A 19,587-nucleotide genomic window follows, 5' to 3' on the forward strand; every position below is an offset into this window, starting at 1 on the left:
GTCACAAAACTCATACATGGTGGAAGCTGTTGAAGATGAAGAGCTTCAGCCGCGAACAGCATACTGGCATAAAACTCGTCTGATACATTGTGATGCATGAACCATCAGTTGCCGGCTATTTTTCCACCAAAAGAATTACCGTCACATGCGCGTGGTAGTGTTGGTGGCGGCGGTACGTAATAAGGAGTGGATTCAGAGCACATTTCAGCTTAAGACACAGGGGTCTTGATCCACGGTCACGTTGTGCACAAAGCCGCCAATGATGAAAATTGTCCCTTTTACACTGCTCTTATCCAAAATAAGTACTAGATTTACGTATTCATCAAGAAAATGGAAGATGCATTGATATAACAGACACTTGCTTAATGTTTTCTTGATACTTTCGATAATTCGGCATTCGGTTAATTTAGACTTTTTTTTTTGGTCTCGTGGTATCCTAATTCACAAGCTTTTACTGTATTAGCTAGTGCCACTCATATCCGTAATGGCAGATATGGAATAACTTTGCATTTCATATAAATTTGTATGTCTTACTACTTTCATATAAATATACAACAGGATAAGTGATACGTACCTCCTTATTTTGTGCAGCTGGTCTGCCGATCATTATTTAGTTACTCATTTATAGGCACACCGTTTTCATCTTGAAAAGGTTGAAGGACAGAAACCCTATTGGTGGTATAGATTCGACACCTACTTGTAGGATAAGTTAGTTTGAGATAAGTGACTGTAAACTTGTTATTGTCGTTTTCTGTATATTGTGTTTGCATTTGATAACACTCATTACCTGGCTCACTTCTTGTCTAACTCTTACTTTGGTTCCTTTGTTAATTTTTTGAGAATCGCTTTACTCGTTTGGCCATTACCATCTCTTCAGTATAGTGAATGAGGCATTAGCATGTTGGTTCCTGTTCCCGTACTTGGACTTAGCTGATACATTTGAACTAGTTGATAAACCAATACTACGGTAGTTTATGGGCACTTAGGAGCTGATCCTCAAGTGATTTTTCAAAGCATCCATGTTGTGGAAACAGTATGGTAAGACTTGCTGATCAGCCATGACACTGCAGGCATTTCATTTTTTACACATCCTGCTTTTTTGTTTTGTGGTATCTCAGAGCAGTGTTGGTTTCTGGACTAGTGTCTTAGACCAGATGCACCGTTAGCGAAATGACAACAAGCAAATAAAAAGAATGATCTCAGATCTACTTTTCTGCGAGTGAAAGTAGTTCCTGGATTAATTGGAATTATGGTAAGTAGATTTGCCCATCCTGTCTTGTGTTGCTCAGGGTGCACAAACGACGATCTACAGGCCATGGGCGACCGGCTGCTTGACTGGTTTTCAGTGGTCATGAGCGACCACCAACTGAGCACCCAAGTGTCCACAAGACGGAGGACCCACAGAGTGTCCGACTGTAAGTCACCGGCCTTTTTCTTGGCATGTATGCCATCCGTTCAGAGGTGAAGTCCCTTGCGAAACTTTTCCATGTAATGTCTACAGCTTTAAAGGAGTACTGACATGAATTTAAAAAATTTTCGGGTTGTTGCTCTAAATGAAAGCACGGGTGTCGAGAACCCTAAAAAGATTGTCGTTGTGCCTGGGGATGCATTGCATATATTTTTAATACCGCTTCTTTCAACCAGCAGTTTCGGTTTCGGTTTCGAGAGGGCGGCTTCATAGTGACGTGTCAAGTCGGCCCGTGACGTCACGGGCAGACTGCAACCCACGAAATATGCACCTGCTGTCCTTTGCTGTCAGTCGAACGTGGTTCATGATGAGTGAACTGTCGTCCAGTGCCTCCGACAGCGATTTCTGTGATTTAGGCTGCATGCAGAACCCAGATTTCGCAAACCAAGTGAGCTGACTTGAAACGTCATAGGGCTCTCCATGCGGTGAAGCTGCCTTGCAGATGCTGGGAGATGAAAACTTTAAAATCAAACTTAAATATTTATACGTGCTTCCTGGATGCGGTGTGGGGAGAGCGTTAAAACTACATGCCAAGGAAACCAAAAACGTCCGTTTTGCTGCACTTCAAAATCGTGTCAGTACTCCTTTAACACCTGGCCAAAGCACTGATAGGGCAGGTTGTGCCACAGTCACATGCTGAATTCCCTCTAGTGTCATATGGTTTCTGCTGTCTTCAGCAGATTGCTGAGTAAGCATCTCTTAGCAATCTCTTGTCACTCTTAATCTAATTTTACTGTACAGTTGTGTTATTACTGTGATGCTATTAGGTTGGATAAAATATGGCACAAATTATGGCACAGTGACACAGATTAATTCCATGCCAAGTGAAAGAGTGAACAAGTGGGCTTTGTGTGTGTGTGTGCGTGCGTGCATGCATGCATGCAAATGTTGGGTGGGGACTTTTCATAATAGCTTTATTTATTTATATATAGAAACCGCATACATTGCTATTCATTTTCGTTTCCACTGCCACCACTGTTTACAATCAGTTCATATGCACATTTGTGGACATATTATCTTTGGTGCCATCCATGGCATTGGAAATAATTGAGCAGTGGCACACAGAAGTATGCTATAAAAAATTTGGTGAATCCCAAACACGGCATCAGGGCACTGAATGCGATTGCTTCTCCATTGGAATTTTTTACACGAATTTTGGCCTGCCAAGTTGAGTATGCCTCTTACATGGTTACTTAGCTATCTCTATCAATCCTTTCAGGCAAAACTGCGACTTTCATTCTTTAAGACCACCTCTATTGGTGACATTCTGTATATGTACATATGAGAATGTCGGCAGAGAAGTTGCATGTCATGCTTCGTATGCATATTTGCCAAAGTGACAGCTGCAAAATTCTAAATTTAGAAAAAGCAACTTGCTCACCGTGCTGTGTGAAGTGCAGCAATACTGAGCTCATTAACATGGACTATGTGCACGGTCACTTAATTCATAATGTATATAGAACCTTGACAAAAGACTGACCATTTCTGTCTTTGTATTCTGTATTGCTTTGACAAAAAGATTGCAAGAGCAAAGCAAAAGAAACACTTCTGGTTATCTTGTATGGGAAAGAAAAGGGCGCTGCTTCCGTTGAGGTTGTTCCTCTTCAACTTTTAGCATCATTGAATCCTTTTCGTGGCCCTATAAGAAGTGGTGATAAATTAAGATATTTGTTTATAAAAAGAAATTAGACTGAAGAGTTCTAATGCAAAGCAAGACGTTTCCTGCCTTTTACTGCAGTTTTTAGGTATTCTACTGAATTTGATGAACTACAAGGCGGTATCACCAACATACCTACCGACCCCATGGCGCCACTTTTGTGCTTTCAGATCACCTACCAGAGTGCAAGCCAGAAGTGGGCTGGATGTTCCACCACCTCGACTCGGATGGGAACCTTTTGCTGACGCTGCGTGAGCTTTATGACCTGGAGCACGATGATCGCGAACGCTGCCTCCAACCATACCTGGCTGTTTGCGACCTCAACCGAGACTCATTTCTCAGTACTATAGAGTGGTGTGCTTGCTTTAACAAGTCCCGTAAGTGCCTTTCCTCTCTTCACATTAATTTAATTCACGCTAACAATGCCACTGTAGTTAACGTAACACATACTCTTCCTTTGCCAAGGAGAATTCCACTGAAGCAAGAGGCCCAGATGGGTGTGCAGCATGCAGGCATAATTTTCAGTGCTAAATATCATGACCTGTACGTTGCTGCTTATTCTTACATCAGTTGTAAAGGGATGCTTTGTCTACAGGACAGTCCACGATTACCACCACTTGTTTGCTGGTTCAAATCCCGGCCATGGCGGCCGCATTTTCGATGGAGGTGAAAATGCTTGAGGCCTGTGTACTTAGATTTAGGTGCTCATTAGAGAACCCCATATGGTCAAAATATCCAGAGCTCTCCACTACGGCGTCTCTCATAATCATATTCTGGTTTTGGGACGTTAAACCCCAACAATTCTATCATTATGGTTATCACCACTTTTCTCTGAAAGTAAGCAAAAGATTTGCAAACAGTACTAACAGGGCATATTGTCACGTGGTTGTGACATTGAAAAACACAAAACTCAAGCCAGTAAGGTTGGATTTCTTTATTGGGTGAACCTACGCCCAAAAAAAGAAGTAATGCTCACAATACTGCAATAGCAGCGAGCTCAGGCGTTAGTCATCACTCAGTGGGTAAAACGCACCAGCATTTGTACATGCATGATCGAACATTTCAGCATTATCGCTGATGCTTGCATTAGCTCTAAAATAAGCTCAACCACTCGCGTCGTGCACACAGTCTTATCAGAACAGTCTAAAATAATCAAGAAGGTTCCTAAATATTACGGTGCGGCCTGTGCCGAGCGCTAGTAACGTGCAGCAGTTTTTGTGAGTGAAGCCCGCTCACATGAAAATGAAGAAACAAGCGCACTTGGAAATATGTGCAGATAGTAGTTAAGATAGACAAACCATGCAGAGCTCCATCTGTAAACAAAACTGTACATAAAGAGCTACTTTGCACCTGGCTGGATTCAACTGAAAGAAGCTTTTTTTCCATTTTCATGGAAAATGTTCAAAAAGTGCCTACAGTTTTATAGAGTGAACATAGAGATGAAAGTGTGGTGTTCACTCCATACAATGGCAGGCACTTCGAATTTGTTTTCTGCTCGCTTCCAAGTAGGCACTGTGTGACTTCTTTCAATGGGTTTTGGTAGTCACTCAGTTTTAAGTGGACACTGGGTGATGGAAACCTAGGGGAAAAGCATGCACTGCTGTGTTTGAAGAAAATCAAGAGCATACAGGTGTGAATAATGTATAGTAACATTACTTCCATGTCAGATGGGCATGTCCATATCAGTCTGCAGACAAGGGGTCATGTGGTGGTTTTCATGTGGACATGCCTGTATACTGATCATGCATCTTGGTTTAGTTTTTCTAGTGCCATGAGTTCTGTCCTTTGTTTTCGTGTTTCTGCAGAGTTGTTAGTGATGTCAGCAGGCATGAGCAGTGGACTGTTAGGGGCAAAGCACCTTAAGGCTGAGGCTTTTCCGTGGGACGTCCGCGCGCACGGCACAGCACCGCATAAAACCGAAACATCATGTTTAACAATAAACTAATATCAATCATAATTGTGACAAAACATTATAAAACACCTGCAAGCACAAACCCTTTATACTAGTCAGTGACTTCAATGAACACATTATGGACCTTAGGACCTAGCTTTGTTGTCGACTCTCACTGTCCACTGTCACGGTATATAGAAAATCGCTGCTATAGTCGAAACATATGTGTGCCTGTGAATCAAAAAAAGGTTTACAATAGACGAACATCAATCATAATTGTGACAGAACAATATAAAACACCTACAAGCACAAACATTTTATACTAGTCGGCGACTTCAATGTAGACATTGTGGACCTTAGGACCTATCTTTGTCGTCGACTCTTTATGTCACTTTATGTCACTCAATTTACATCATATGGGGCAATGCTAGGGTAACGTACAGTTAGTCACGCATACGATACCCAGAGCTTCGCCCACTCGTCATGATTCACTTCGTGGAGATGCGTGTTTTTTTTCGTGGTCACATTGTTGTGGCCAATTAGATTTAGTAGCTATAAGTAGCAGACATTTTATGAGGAAACCTGTAGAAAAAAATATTGTATAACGCAACAAGCATTCATTCTTGCACTGTCTAGATTGCCGCACATGCCATGCAGAGAAATGAAAACGCACAAACACATAAAGAAATTCAATATATAATTGCGTTCAGCATGGCTTTGTGATTGCATGAGTCAAAAGTTATCGGTAGCAGAGGTACCACTGCCACAATCAAGACAAGGAACACGAAAAGAACTTAGCTAAAACTGCTGCTTGGGTGAGTTGGTTCATGTTTATGACAAATTTTACCAGCGCAAAAAGACAAAAACACATAGGGATCAAGATACACACACACAGTGCGGTGTGCGTGTTTCTTCATTCCTATGTGTTTCGTCTTTTTGCACTGGTAAAATTTCTCATAAACAAGAAAAGAAAGAAAGAATTTTTGAGGAATGAGCCCCTGAAGATAGTAGCCCTGTTACTCTAGCTTAGTACTATTTGCCTGTGTATTTATTTATTATTTATTTATTTTTTATCGGTTGGCCACTTTATCCGGAGGAGCTTTAGCTGATTGCTTTTCCTTTGCACCATCTTTGGTCCAATGCAGATATGAAAACTATGCTAGGTTATTTAGAGCTTGACAGATGGTCCAGGCCACATACACCTTACAGGTCTATATCTAGTGCAGCTACCTGGGGCACTTAAAACTTATCAGCCAGCTCTTTATTGTGGATTGCTTGGGTTCACTCACCTGTTTCATCTGTTTGGTAGGCAACACGAGAACGGCACATTCCCATTTGCATCAGAACTGCACAGTCAGTCCTCATACAAGGCAAATAATGAACAACCAAGCTGCTTTTGGCAAATGAGCGAGGCAGCACAGCAGACATTCACTTCCAAAACCTTCCAGTATTCCATAAATTACAGCTACTGACACCCCTGATGTGTGCAGTACCCCTCCACTTTATTTCTCCTGCCTGTACCAACTCCACAACACAGAAGTAGTATGGAAGGATGAATTCCAGTGAATGAGCACAGGAAAACATTTTGAACAGAATATATGAACTTATGGTCATACAGGCAACTGGTTACTAGAGCCTGCCCATGCCTATCCCTCACAGTGGCAGTGAGCAACCAGCATTGACTAACTGCAACACGGGGTTGTTGGCTTTGTGCATGTTCCCTGTCACTTTTGAAAGATTTTGCATGACTTAGCATCGCATGTGCTGGCGCGTACAGGTGACAGAGCTTCTTGCAGTTGCAGCTGCCACTACAAGCATTGCTGTCGTCGGTAAATGTTGGTACGTCCGATGCTGAGTCACATGAAGTCTTGCAAAAGCTTAAGTGTCCTCAGAAGTTATCTCCCAGCAATGCGTCTGACACTAATAATATGCTGCATGATGATGTCCATAAGGAGTTCCTGAAAAAAAGGATTCGCTTTTGGAAAATTGAGCATTTTGTTTCTAGCTGCCAGAGCACTGTACTACTTTTTACGTATTGCCTAATCACACACTGATACTGTTGCAAAAAGTTTGAAGTGCCCAATAGATTTATGGTGGAAATAGGTTTAACCATTAAAGTGGCCCAGGTTACGGCAGGTGAACTTTTAACAAAAGGGCATGGTCTCATGCTATCTCAATGGAGATCGGTAGATGGCTCACATCTTAGCACGCATTGAAGCGATAGACAGCACGAAGGTCACTTCACTTGCTGGAGCGGCTGCGTTCTCTTACGCCAGTGTATTGTAAAGTTGGGATCCAGATGGAATCCTAAAGAAGTTAGCTGCTAGCCTTACTTCGTGTAATATTGCAATTTGTTGCTGTCGCATCCATTGCTTCGCCCTTATGGCGAAACTGTGACTTTCTTTCTCTTTTTTTTCCCCTCAATTAACATGCGATTGTGAGCGCAGTTTGTCTAGTTTGGCCACTTTGCAGGCAGGCAGTTGGCTTTATTTGCAACTGTTAGTGATATATGAATGCTAATGTTCAGCAAGAAGCGACTAAGACAGCAGATATTTTCCGGCACAGACAAGCAGAAAGAATAAATTTACCAAATTTACGCAGAGGGGCAGTTTGAATTAAGCGGCTTTAAAATGCATTGAAAACATGGTGAGACAACCAAAAAATTTGAAATTTGTTTCAGTTGACCAAAAGTTTGAATTATTGACAGTCTACTGTACAAGTTTTGCTGCTCCAAGTGGCCCTCCAAACATACCATCATATACTCAGATCACAAGCCTTCCTGCTGTTTCCAGCGACAGATAGTATCTTTCTTAATGCACCATAACATGCACCTTCAGTAAAAGAAAATTTTGATATATGTAATTGCATAGACAGGGGGCAAAGAAATAATCCAAAAGCAAGCTTTATTTTCTTAATATTTTTTTAATAGTTAATGCCTGCATCTTTTTCGCATTCGGTGGTGTGACCCACAGGAGGCGCAGTATGTTTATGTGGTATCAAGTGCATGAAATGTGTTTGGGACCTCCATGGTACATTGCTCTCATGTTGTTGAAACTTCCCTTGGGCTTAGCATGTTTAGCTACAGCAGAGGGGTCAAAGCACTGGTATCAAAACTGACTAAAGTGCTTATTTTCACTGCAGAACGACCGTGTGCAGCAGCTTTGAGGCGTGTTACACCTGGTCTGATGGGTAAGTGGTTTCATCAACATTATGTGGCTATGTACTAATTTACTTATGGTGTAAATCTGTTATACTAAAGTCACAGCCAATGCAAAAAGAATTGTTTGTTATAGGCACATATATTCATTGTAGGCATGTATTTGTCACATAATCATACCAGCAAAATATCTTTGTGGTTTCCCTTTCTTGAATTCATGTTCATTATGTCTAGGTTTGACTGTAATAGGATGGTGCACATGCTCGTCGTTAGTTCCTGCGTGATACACAGGCCTGATTTTTCAGTTTGTGTGTTGCTTTATTTAGCTTGAGCAGACGTTTTAGGCAAAGCAAGTCATATATTATACTCCTGTGACATAACTTGAATTGATCAGCTTTTGCCATCTCACTCTGGCATCAACTAAGGCATTTATGCTAAGGACAGACTGTTATTTGAATTCTTATTTGTAATCAAAACTTTTGGAAAGGTTAGAAAATTGTGGTGAAAAATCATAGAGATACCACATGGTCAGTGGCAAAACTAGCACACTCTTGATGGCTTTCATTGCTGGCATCAAGCTGCATTTTTCATTGGTGACAGTCAGTGATATAGACAGCAGTGCTGTAGAGATAAAGATGTTACACTTTTTTGTTGACTTACACAAGTCATTGAACACATTGAGATAATCACTGATGGTCTGCTTACTTTTACATAATATTTACAAAGACCTTTGTCATTTTTTACCAGGGGTACATGTTGCAAATGCAAAGTTCGAGGCTGACACTGCTGAAGTAATATTCACTTTATTAGATGATCCGAAAACTAGCATTGGCTTCGATATATTCATCTCTAAAATTTGTTATTTTAGTTACATTAGTGTTCCACGCTGTGTACTTTAGAGAGTAAGGAAGTCCTTGGTGAAAATTGCTATGTTGAACACTGCAGGGGTGCAACAGCTGCACCAATTCCGCCACTTTGATACAATTCCTTATTTTTGCTGCAACCTGAGCCAAAACCGTGAAATTTGTTGAAATTGCGCCACACTTCACCAAAATACCTAACCAGCCTCAAAATTTTCTCAGTTGGGCTAATTTCAGCAAGAAATGGAGATTGCGTTGGTCACCTGCAGCTTGCGCATCATTATGCAATCCAACCCCACTGCAAAAGAAAAGACAAAAGGGACAGTGATTCTAAAATTTCCTTCCTTGTTTTATCACGTGCAGAACGCTTTTCAAGCCACTTTCGCCACAGTACACCTGCACCGTGCGGAAAAGCGTACTAAGATTTAGGGGGGGGCTACTAGTACTAGCTGTCACGGGACACAGCACATTTTCTTCCTTAATTACTCATGCATGCATGCGCTGTATAATAACGAGTACTACAGTAAAACCTCGTTAATTCGGATCTCAAGGGAGTGAAAAAAATGTCCGAATTATCCGAATGTCGAATTAACGGATGCATTACAAAAACGCACATTTTCAATTCCTTTATCGCATACCTTTATTTTGAGAAGTAGTCCTTGATGCTCGTTTGTTTTTTTTTTTTTTTTTTTTTTTGTGGACAGCTGGGCGGCAAGGACTAGTTTGTGGGCATGTGACAAACGTTCTAGCGCAAGACTATTGCCTGGGACATCGTAACAAAACTCCTCTAGAACGACGAGAGCGTCCGCAGCTTCTTTTGCAGTGCGACGCACCGGGCGTAGTTCATTGCACGGGTCTTCGTCGGATGCCTCATCCGTCCCACCGAGGGCAGCCCTGATCTCGTCATCGTTAAAGTGACCAGCGACGACAACACCATCATCAATTGTAACGTAATCTGCAAGCTCCTCTTCGGAGGGAAGCAGGCCAAGGAACACCATATCGTCGCAGGCCTTGTTTCTTTGTTATCGACACTGCCGATACGCCGATATGTCACAACGCACCGAAGAGGGGGGGAAAAAGCACAACCGACGCCTGCAGGTCCGCACGCTATCCATCTGAAGCCTTGTTGTTTCTTTGTTATCCGTTCTCTGCCGAAGATAGGATGATGATGATGATGCGTGCTCCAAAACGCCACCTTGCATCCCCTTTCATAAGTTTTCGAAAACAAATGCGATTTTCCTTGGCCTCCGCGATCGGCATCGACAGCGCACCGTTGCTATGCCGTTGCTGCCGGAGCCCATCTCGGGAGACCATAAGTTTGCACATGTGTGGCAAAGAAAATGCAATGCAATAAATATTATGGCCTCCGAGAGACAGTTTCAGTTTCGCCGTCTTTGGCTTGCCTCCAGTCCGAATTAACCAGCGCGTGCATTTTTGCGTCGAATTAGTGAATGTTCGTTGCCATAGGGCTATGAACATTTTTGAAGGGAGGGTGTGGGAATGACAAATTATCCGAATTTCCGATTAAAGGGGGCCGAATTAACGAGATTCTACTGTAGTATGGTCGCTGACATCTAAAAAAATTCCTGGCAATCATTCAGAGCTGTGTATGACGTTTCTGCGGCCCTGAGAAACAATAAACAAAGACATGCACACCAGTTTTCTTTTTTCGCTGCCCCCACTCCCTCCTGCTTTACAAGCCTCCTGAATTTTGAGGTCGCCAGGTTAGCAGATCCACAATAACACATGCAGCACCTGTCAAATGGTTTGACAGGTGCTGCAAATGTTAATGTGGACTTCGATATTGTTTGCATTGCGGGGTGGTTCAACAGACTGCCTTTATTGAAATAGCGGTGCTCACGTGCACTGTGCACGTGTTAGCTGATGTTAAATAGTTTGTACATATATTTTTATTTCTAAAAATAAGCCTTATTCCTTATACTGCTCCAAATTTGGGATTTCGTGCTAAGAAATTGAGTGTTTTTTCCCGTAACCTACTCCAAATATGGATTTTCGTGCTCCAGAAGCAAGATTTTGCTGCCCCAAAAATTGCTCGAAATCCTATTTTGGCTGTTGCACCCTTGCATGTTCTCGCTCCAGTGTTCATCGTGTGCTGACGTACATTCCGCTGCTTGCCTATGTGCGTCTGTCTATAGGCAACATATATTGCGTTCCGATACCATTCAACATTTGTGAACTCGTGCACAGTACACGTGAGCACTTCTATTTCAACAAAAGCAGTTTGTTGAACCAGTCCACAATGCAAACAATGACGGAGTCCAGATTAGCATTTGCAGCACCTGTGAAATCATTTGACCGGCACTTCAAATGCTGTGGACCTGCCAACCTGGAGACCTCGAAATTCGGGAGATTCGTAAAGAAGGAGCAAGTGGGGGTGGTGAAAAAAGAAAACTGGCGAATTTTCTTGTTTATTGTTTCTCAGGGCCGCTGAAACATCATGCACAGCTGTGAATGATTGCCAGATTTTTCTAGCGATCATACTAGTACTCGGTAATAATACGGCGCGTATTATTATTACAGTAAAAGCTCGTTAATTCGACTCTCGTTAATTCGGAAAATCGGTTAATTCGGACACGTCATCTGGTCCCTGTAAATATACGCATCACTCTATGAGACTGGGCGCTCGTTATTTCGGACAGATTTGACCGCAAATCGGATAATTCGGCGACTTTCGGGCCGCTGGCGAGGCTCGAAAACGAAAAAAGAACAATTTGGAACAAAAGTGAAGTTCAAACGCAGCATCGCCATGGACATCAATTATCGACTTGGCTTGGATTGAGACTGGTTGAACGCCTTTTTTTCGCGTGTGGGCTGGTGTGGGTTTGTTGCTTTGTTCCCGTTGGTGTGCTGCATCGTTGATCGCCGATTTATCGAGGAAAGTTTCAGTACGGCTCCTTTAGCTTGATCGTTGCTGGTGCTTTTGTGCCGACTTCTCGTGCGACCGCACTCTCCGCCGATGGCAACGCCGGCGAAGCGGCCCAAGTACGAGGCCAAGACTTCACCACCAAAGTAGAAATTTTGCGTGCTCTGAATAACGGGCTCTCCCGACAAGAAGTGATGAAGAGTGATGAAAGGGGATCCTTCAATCGGCGGCAAGAAGCAAGGAACGAGTAACCGTACTTTTATCCGCCAACGTGACGGGCACAGAGCGCTTGCCGCTTCTCGTTATCGGAAAGGTTCAAAAGCCACGCTGCTTTAAGAACATCAACAATCTTCCCGTGGATTACCGTGCCAACCGAAAAGCGTGGATGACGGATGAAACTTTTCGGTACTGCAGACATCATGCGAGCTGCTGAGCACCTTGAAGGGCTCAGAAAAATTGTGTCCGCGCGAATTTCTGCTCGAAAACACAAGCATCCGCGATTACTTTGTTAAGTAAAGGTATGTTGAAAAAACTCGTGCATTTATTGTGTTTATTTCGACCAATCGATAATTCGGACATTCGGTTAATTCGGACATTTTTTCTGGTCCCTAGAAATCCGAATTAACGAGCTTTTACTGTAATAATATTAATAGTTCGGCACGTATTATTAACAAACTGCTTTTGTTGAAATAGAAGTGCCCACATGTACTGCATGAGTAATTAAGGAACAAAATGTGCTGTGCCCCATGACAGCTACTACCGTATATTGCCGATTATAAGTCTACGTTTTTTTCATAAAATGAGTTTCCAAAGTTCGGGGGTCGACCTATAATCGGAGTCGACCTATACGCGGAATCGTAAAGTTGACTTATCTGCAGGGTCCGACGAAAGGTCGTCGTCCTCGGATTTCCTGCTATTCGACGCATCGATAACATCAGCCGCAGAGGCAGCGGAGTCGCAGCAACAGCTATCTCCCAGCGCGCTCGCCGCTTCCGGAGCCGGACATTTCTCGATCTGCCACGACGATCGTGAAACTATAGCGAAACCACGCGAGGTGAAACTACGGACCGCGTTTAAAAATCACCGCTGCGCGGCATTAATGCGAACTGCTTGGGAAACACGGTCTCGAAAGCAGCATTTCAAACCTTTGATAAAGGGCGAACGATGCTCTATGAATAAAGAGGAATTTACCTTGCGATGCGCCCTGCAGTTTTGTTTTCATACAATAGAAACGATTTGTTGACAGACCATCGGTGTCCGTGTGGGCTGGCAACACTTCGCGGGGAACTAAACCACATGACCATTCACATGCGCCCACAAGCGTCTTCGCGTCTTTTTGCGCTCACGCCTGTTCGCCATTTCTGCATTTCGCTTCGCTTGTGAGCAGTGGTGTGTGCAATTTGCGACACTGCCAAATGGACACCAAGGTGCCATCGCTATGCCGGCAACAGTACAGCGCTGCTTTCAAGAGGCGAGCGATCCTCTACGCAGAGTCGGAAAGCAACGTTGAAGCAGGGCGCAAGTTTGATGTGTTGGAAAAGTGCGTGAGGGAATGGAGAAAACAAAGGACCAAGATCTTCGCGTGCGCTGCTACACGCCGTTCCTTTCGCGGACCGAAGTCTGGATGATACCCTGCCGTTGAGGAGGTGGTTCGAGATTGGGTTCACAACCACCAGCACCCGTTCCGATGGCGAGCAGCAGCAGTGGCTCACACGATGGCAATGACCATGACTGCATCCTTCTCTCAAGCGATGACGAGTCGTAAGCAATGTTTCACGGGCAAATAAATATTTCTTTGGATCACTCCCCCTTCTGAAAAACTTATTGGTGAGTTATGGCCGCAGCATGAGGCTGTGTTCGGAGTCAACTTTTTTTTCCCCTAGAAAAGGTTGCAAGTTGGGGGGTCGACTTATAATCTGCAATATACGGTACTAATTGCGGCATCTAAATCTTAGTGCACTTTTTCGCAAGGCACTGGTGTATTGCGGCGAAAGTGGCTTAAAAAGTGTTCTGCATGTGATAGAACAAGGCCAGGAAATTTTAGAACCGTTGTTCTTTTTCTTTACTTTCACAGTGTGGTTAGGGTTAGTATCTGCACATCTGGATTGGATTGGATGATGATGCCCAAACTGCAGGTGGCTGACGCGGCCTGCATTTCTTGCTAGCACTACTGGGAAAATTTTGAGACTGGTCGGACATTCTGTCACAACGTGGCACAATTTCAATAATGTTCACGGTTTTGGCTCAGCTTGGCGCAAAAATGAGGAATTTTATCAAATTGGTGCAATTGGCGCAGCTTTTGCACTCCTGACCATATTTATTGCACGCGTATTGCGCCACGCGGTGCAAGGGCTGTAAGCGGGAGCGCACTTAGCTCACCGCTCGGAGTTCGTGTCGCTGTAAGCGAGAGCGTGGGCATGATGCTACAAGGTTCCCCTCCGGGGAGGAGAAGGCATTTATTTTTATTTATTATTGTGAGCAAGGATATTCAGGCTACGTAATTCGCGCCGATGCAACCGTTTAGCTTAAGGAAAGTGAAAGTGATACATCTGAGTTCGGCATGTACGCTGGTTTCATGCGGTTGATTGCCACATTTGTGCGGCCATATACAGCTGCTGTGAAGGTTTTTTCGGCATGGTCGAGCACCTTCAATAGGCCTTCGTACTGTGCCGTAAGTGATGGCCGGATGTTTTCGCGTCGCACAAAGACATTACTTGATGAAGCAAGGTCCTTGCTTACGAAGAAATCATAGGTGGAAGGTAGTCGGGCGGGAATAGGTTGCATGCGTTGACACAGGAGCCACAGTTGTTCAACGTAGTCATGCGGTGACAGGTCGGTTGCAGTAGAGGCGAAGAATTCCCCAGGTAGGTTTAGTGTGGTGGTGGGCCATACACCATTTCAGCTGGTATGCACCCAAGGTCTTCTTTGATCGCTGACTGTATTCCAAGCAGTACGAGGGGAAGTGTCTCAACCCATGAATTTCGGGTCACCAAGCTATAAGGACGAAATATACGTTGCCTATGGACAGACGCACATAGGCAAGCAGCGGAATGTACGTCAGCACACAATGAATGCTGGAGAGAGAACATGATATTTACTGCGCGCGTATTGTGCCACGCAGTGCAGGCGCTGTAAGCGGGAGTGCACTGAGCCCACCGCTCTGTGTTCGTGTCGCTGTAAGCAGGAGCATGGGCATGACGCTACAAATGGTTTCTGCATACTTTTTTCTTTTCTAAAAGTAAGCCTTCTTTGTTATACTGCTCCTAATTTGGAATTTCGTGCTAAAAAATTGAGTTTTTTTTACATAACCTGCTCCAAATTTGTATTTTCGTGCTCCAAAAGCAACATTTTGCTACTCCAAAAATTGGGGAACAAATGCAAATGACAGGGGAAACAAATTCAAAGTACTACAGTTGACTTCTGTTTATTCGATCCTAAAGGGACTGACGAAATTGATTGCATTTTTCGGGTGGCCAAACATCACTGACTCATTTGGCAATCATAGACTTCATTGTAGCACATCCCAGGATGCATCAAGATTTTGTTTGTCCAAAGTGGAAAATTAGCTTCAAAATGACATAAGAGGACTTAAACAACATTTACGTCATATCTCCAGCATATCTCCAATTCTGGCAGTAAGAAGAAGATTAAACCAGCAAAGTCTGTCTTCAGCGATTGAAATTTTATTTACTTAATGTTCATCATCATCACCCTCAGGCAGCACATTATCACTACAAAGAACAAAGTATGTCGTCATCTTTATGGTTGATAGCACCTTTGATGCCCTGCATGTGTTAAGCAGCCCACACCTGACTAACCAACCTACCACAGTGGTCTAGTGGTTATGGTGCTTGACTGCTGATCCGAAGGTTGCGGGATTGAATCCCGGCCGCGGCGGGCGCATTTTCGGTGGAGGCAAAAATGCGTGAGGCCCGTGTACTTAGATTTAGGTGTGTGTTAAAGAACCCCAGGTGGTCGAAATTTCCAGAGCCCTCCACTACAGCATCCCTCATAATCATATCGTAGTTTTGGGACGTTAAACCCCAACAATTATCATTACCTGACTAACCACTTAGCTAGTTTCATCCTGCAACGTGTGCAATTCTCTGGAACACTGAGAACATGCAATACGACTTGTTTCCGCTACCTGAACAAGTAATAGAACACGTATGAAAGTGTGCTCGTAATCAGACTGAAAGCGGCTGTCGTCGTTATGCTGTGCAAACTCACCATCCATGGTGGTCGCAATCTCAGGATGGAAGTGGCGGCGACGCTAGCCAGGCTGGCTCTGCATGCATTGCTGTGAACACAGTTTTGGTCTCATATGAGATTGCATTGTTTGAGAAAGCTTTGATGAATTCTCTCGAAAATAAAGCCACACGTTAGAATCGGATAAGCGCTGTGATAATTCACTATGAGCTACCGTTTTGGTGTTAGAATCTCTCTAGGGCAGGTCAAAAAATAGGCATTATCAATTGTAGAAGACGTGTGTTAGATGTGTATTTTGTTCCCTAAGTGCCTCTAGGTCGGATGTTGCTCGTGCGGGAACCAGTTCTGTGGTCACTATTGGGGTCGGGCGCTTGCAAGAGGACCAGCCAAGCTTGAATTTACCAGCGAAGGCTAATTTCAGGATTGAATAATAAAAGTTTGGTCCCATAGAAATGTAAAGAGCACCAGCCAGGACCTTCAATCAAGCTCAAATTAACCAGGAAAATGAAATAACTAGAGTCGAGTTAACTGAAGTCTGCACTGTCAACACGTAAGTCAACGCTTAAGTGAAGTTTGCAGCCATTTTTTGGCGTATTACAAAGATCCCACACCAACCCAATCGCAACCCCGAACAGCTGAGAGGCTGCACTATCAGACGGCAACTTGCTCCTTAGCAGATGTGGTCCAGTGGGATGGAGGTTGACCACCACCACGGCCAATGGAGTCCGAGACTAAGGGGTGCCATTCTCTAAATATGTGACAGGAAGAAAGTTACGGTATATTTGATCTGTCTCTCTCTGAACAGACCATGTTTGTCTCTTGCAGTCCTCTTAGTGTTTACCTTCATGTTTCTGTTTCAGCAGCATTCTTCTTGTTGCTTGTAAGATGATTTCCAAGAGCGAGTTTTCAGTTTCCATGCAAACTGTACCTTTCTCATTTTCACACTTTAGTTTTTACACAAGCAAAAGGTTAGCAAAATGTAAACATATGCTAGTGTCGCGAAAATTTATTTTACAAAAGAGTTCACTCAGGAGGACAGCATTGCCTTAAATCAGCTGAATGAGCAAACCACCTGTGTTTGTCAGGCATGTATAGCGAGATAGTAGCCAAGAGCTATAGATTCACTCGTATGTAACAAAATATTTCTCTCCAATAATGATGCAGGGGCATACATCCCACAGTGTGACGAGGAGGGTTACTTCTTGCCAGCCCAGTGCCACAGCAGCGCTGGCATGTGCTGGTGCGTTGACCGTCATGGCGCCGAGTTCGCCAACACACGCCGGAGAGACCGGCCTGACTGTGGTACGTACACTGCAGTGCACCAGTTTTGTTCAGAAATAAATACACACTTAAGCTTTGATTCTGGCATTTCTACACGTCAGGATAAGTATTGTGGCACTAGTATGTATCTGTCTGAAATACTAGTGGTGCCGTTCTTAGGCCTGTGCCAACTGTGGTTCAATAATTTATCACTGCATTCATTCCGTTTCATGCGAGTTATCATGTGAATCTCTGTTTATAGGCTGACCTGCCCATTGATCTTTGCCATATATAGTTTCTTCACAAATATGAAAAGTCACCGTTTATACATAATACACTCAAACCTCATTATAACAAAGTCGCATCTGCCACGAAAATAACTTCGTTATATCCGAAAATTCGTTATAAACGTTTATTTCTAACACTGTAGCTATTACAAGACTATTCTTCATTTACTTCGTTATAACCGATAATTCGTTATATCCGTGTTCGTTATAACGAGGTTTGAGTGTAAAAATTATTTTCTGTACTTTAGCACAGATTTTTGAAGTGCTGCAGTACTTTAAATTATGGTACACATCCAACATGAAAGTACCTTCATTATATCTCATTTTGTTACATCGTATATTTGCTGCACAGAGACATCGGCAAGATGTGTTTTAGATTTACTACTTTGTTATATCTGATAATTTGTTTTACCTTTGTTAATTTTGTCAAAGTTCAACTGTGTATTACAGAATGTGTGTTATTAGATGTTGTATGTGATATGATCTCACACTCAGACATGCTGACTGATGCACAGAACAAAATCACATTAAGAAGCAAATTTATATTAACTGCTTACATGTGCTTGCTGTGGTATCAACTCTGAATATTACAACTGAGAGGTGCAAGAAATATTTGAGGGCACTGTACATTCATAAAAAAAAAAAAACAGGCGCACACACACACACACACACATTGCATAGTATACATGCATAGTCATACTACTCATGTATGACTATGCATGTATAGCTGTGAACAAAAGTGTATGAACCACAGATTCAAAGCAAAAAACTAATTTTATTTTTAATTCTTGTGCACAAACTGCAGTTGACGAATTCATTGGAAAATTTGCAGTGGCATGTTTAATAATAATATCTGGGGTTTAACGTCCCAAAACCACGATTTGATTACGAGAGACGCCGTAGTGGAGGGCTCCGGAAATTTCGACCACCTGGGGTTCTTTAACGTGCACCTAAATCTAAGTACACGGGCCTCAAACATTTCCGCCTCCATCGAAAATGCAGCTGCCGCGGCCGGGATTCGATCCCGCGACCTTCGGGTCAGCAGTCGAGCGCCATAACCACTAGACCACCATGGCGGGGCCAGTGGCATGTTTGGAGTGCAGTCTTTTATGTTGCATTCATAGGTGGAAAGAAATGTTGCATTCATAGGTGGAAAGAACATCTGCTTATCATGGGATCTCTGGTCCATATACATTTTTTTTTTTGCTCAGGGGGAAAGCATTGCATACGTGCAATGTGCATAGCACTCCTACAATTACAAAACAATGCAAAGAGGCATTGTTATGTTTGCAGATAAAATATATTGATAACGCCCATTGGTTCTTTGGAAATTAGTGTCTCTATTGTTTAAAATTTGCATAAAAATTATACTGCTACACCCAATTCATCTTGCCAATGTTGTGCCACAATGCTCAGTTGATACCTTATTCATGCAGTTCCTAAAGCTTACGAAACCTTGTTACTATTTCAAACATAAACTACCGTAAAATTTCGAGCAAGCCCCCCCCCCCCCCTCCCCGCCTCCAGAGGTGGTGATAATGGCCACAGTGAAGGGGAGGGGGCGCTTGCTCGGAAGTGCTGCAAAATTCAAGATGGCGGCCGGTCGTTTTTTTTTTTTTTTTTTCTAAAAAATGGTAAAGGCTTCTCACAGCGATGTACAGTGTGCACAAAAGCTTTATGGGGAAATTTTCGATGATTGCTTTATTCACTCTCAAATACATCAAAGGACCCGTTGGAGTCGGTGTCAAACAGGCTATAGCATTCAGACTGCAGTTCCATGTTGGCCATATTGAAAGGCTTGTAGTCGTGCATCAATCGCAGCTCGTTGACGGACAACCGAAAGGCACGCGCTGCTTCTGCATAGTCATCCGGCGTCTTTTGGCTTCCATTCGTTGCCTGTCGCATGGAGATCCT

The 19,587-nt window shown here is 43.2% G+C and overlaps 1 protein-coding gene across 1 annotated transcript in view; it reads left to right on the forward strand.

Annotated features, from left to right (window-relative positions):
• The window catches only part of LOC119396509 (proteoglycan Cow), a 51,935-nt gene that overhangs the window by 22,077 nt on the left and 10,271 nt on the right, over nt 1-19,587 (forward strand). Inside the window, exons 7-10 of the mRNA XM_037663765.2 lie at nt 1,290-1,415; nt 3,296-3,502; nt 8,158-8,205; nt 17,291-17,428. Coding sequence (XP_037519693.1) covers nt 1,290-1,415; nt 3,296-3,502; nt 8,158-8,205; nt 17,291-17,428 — 519 coding nt within the window. The remainder of the gene's footprint in view (nt 1-1,289; nt 1,416-3,295; nt 3,503-8,157; nt 8,206-17,290; nt 17,429-19,587) is intronic.

The sequence above is a fragment of the Rhipicephalus sanguineus genome, chromosome 1 (assembly GCF_013339695.2).
Source record: "Rhipicephalus sanguineus isolate Rsan-2018 chromosome 1, BIME_Rsan_1.4, whole genome shotgun sequence".
Classification (NCBI taxonomy): domain Eukaryota; kingdom Metazoa; phylum Arthropoda; class Arachnida; order Ixodida; family Ixodidae; genus Rhipicephalus; species Rhipicephalus sanguineus.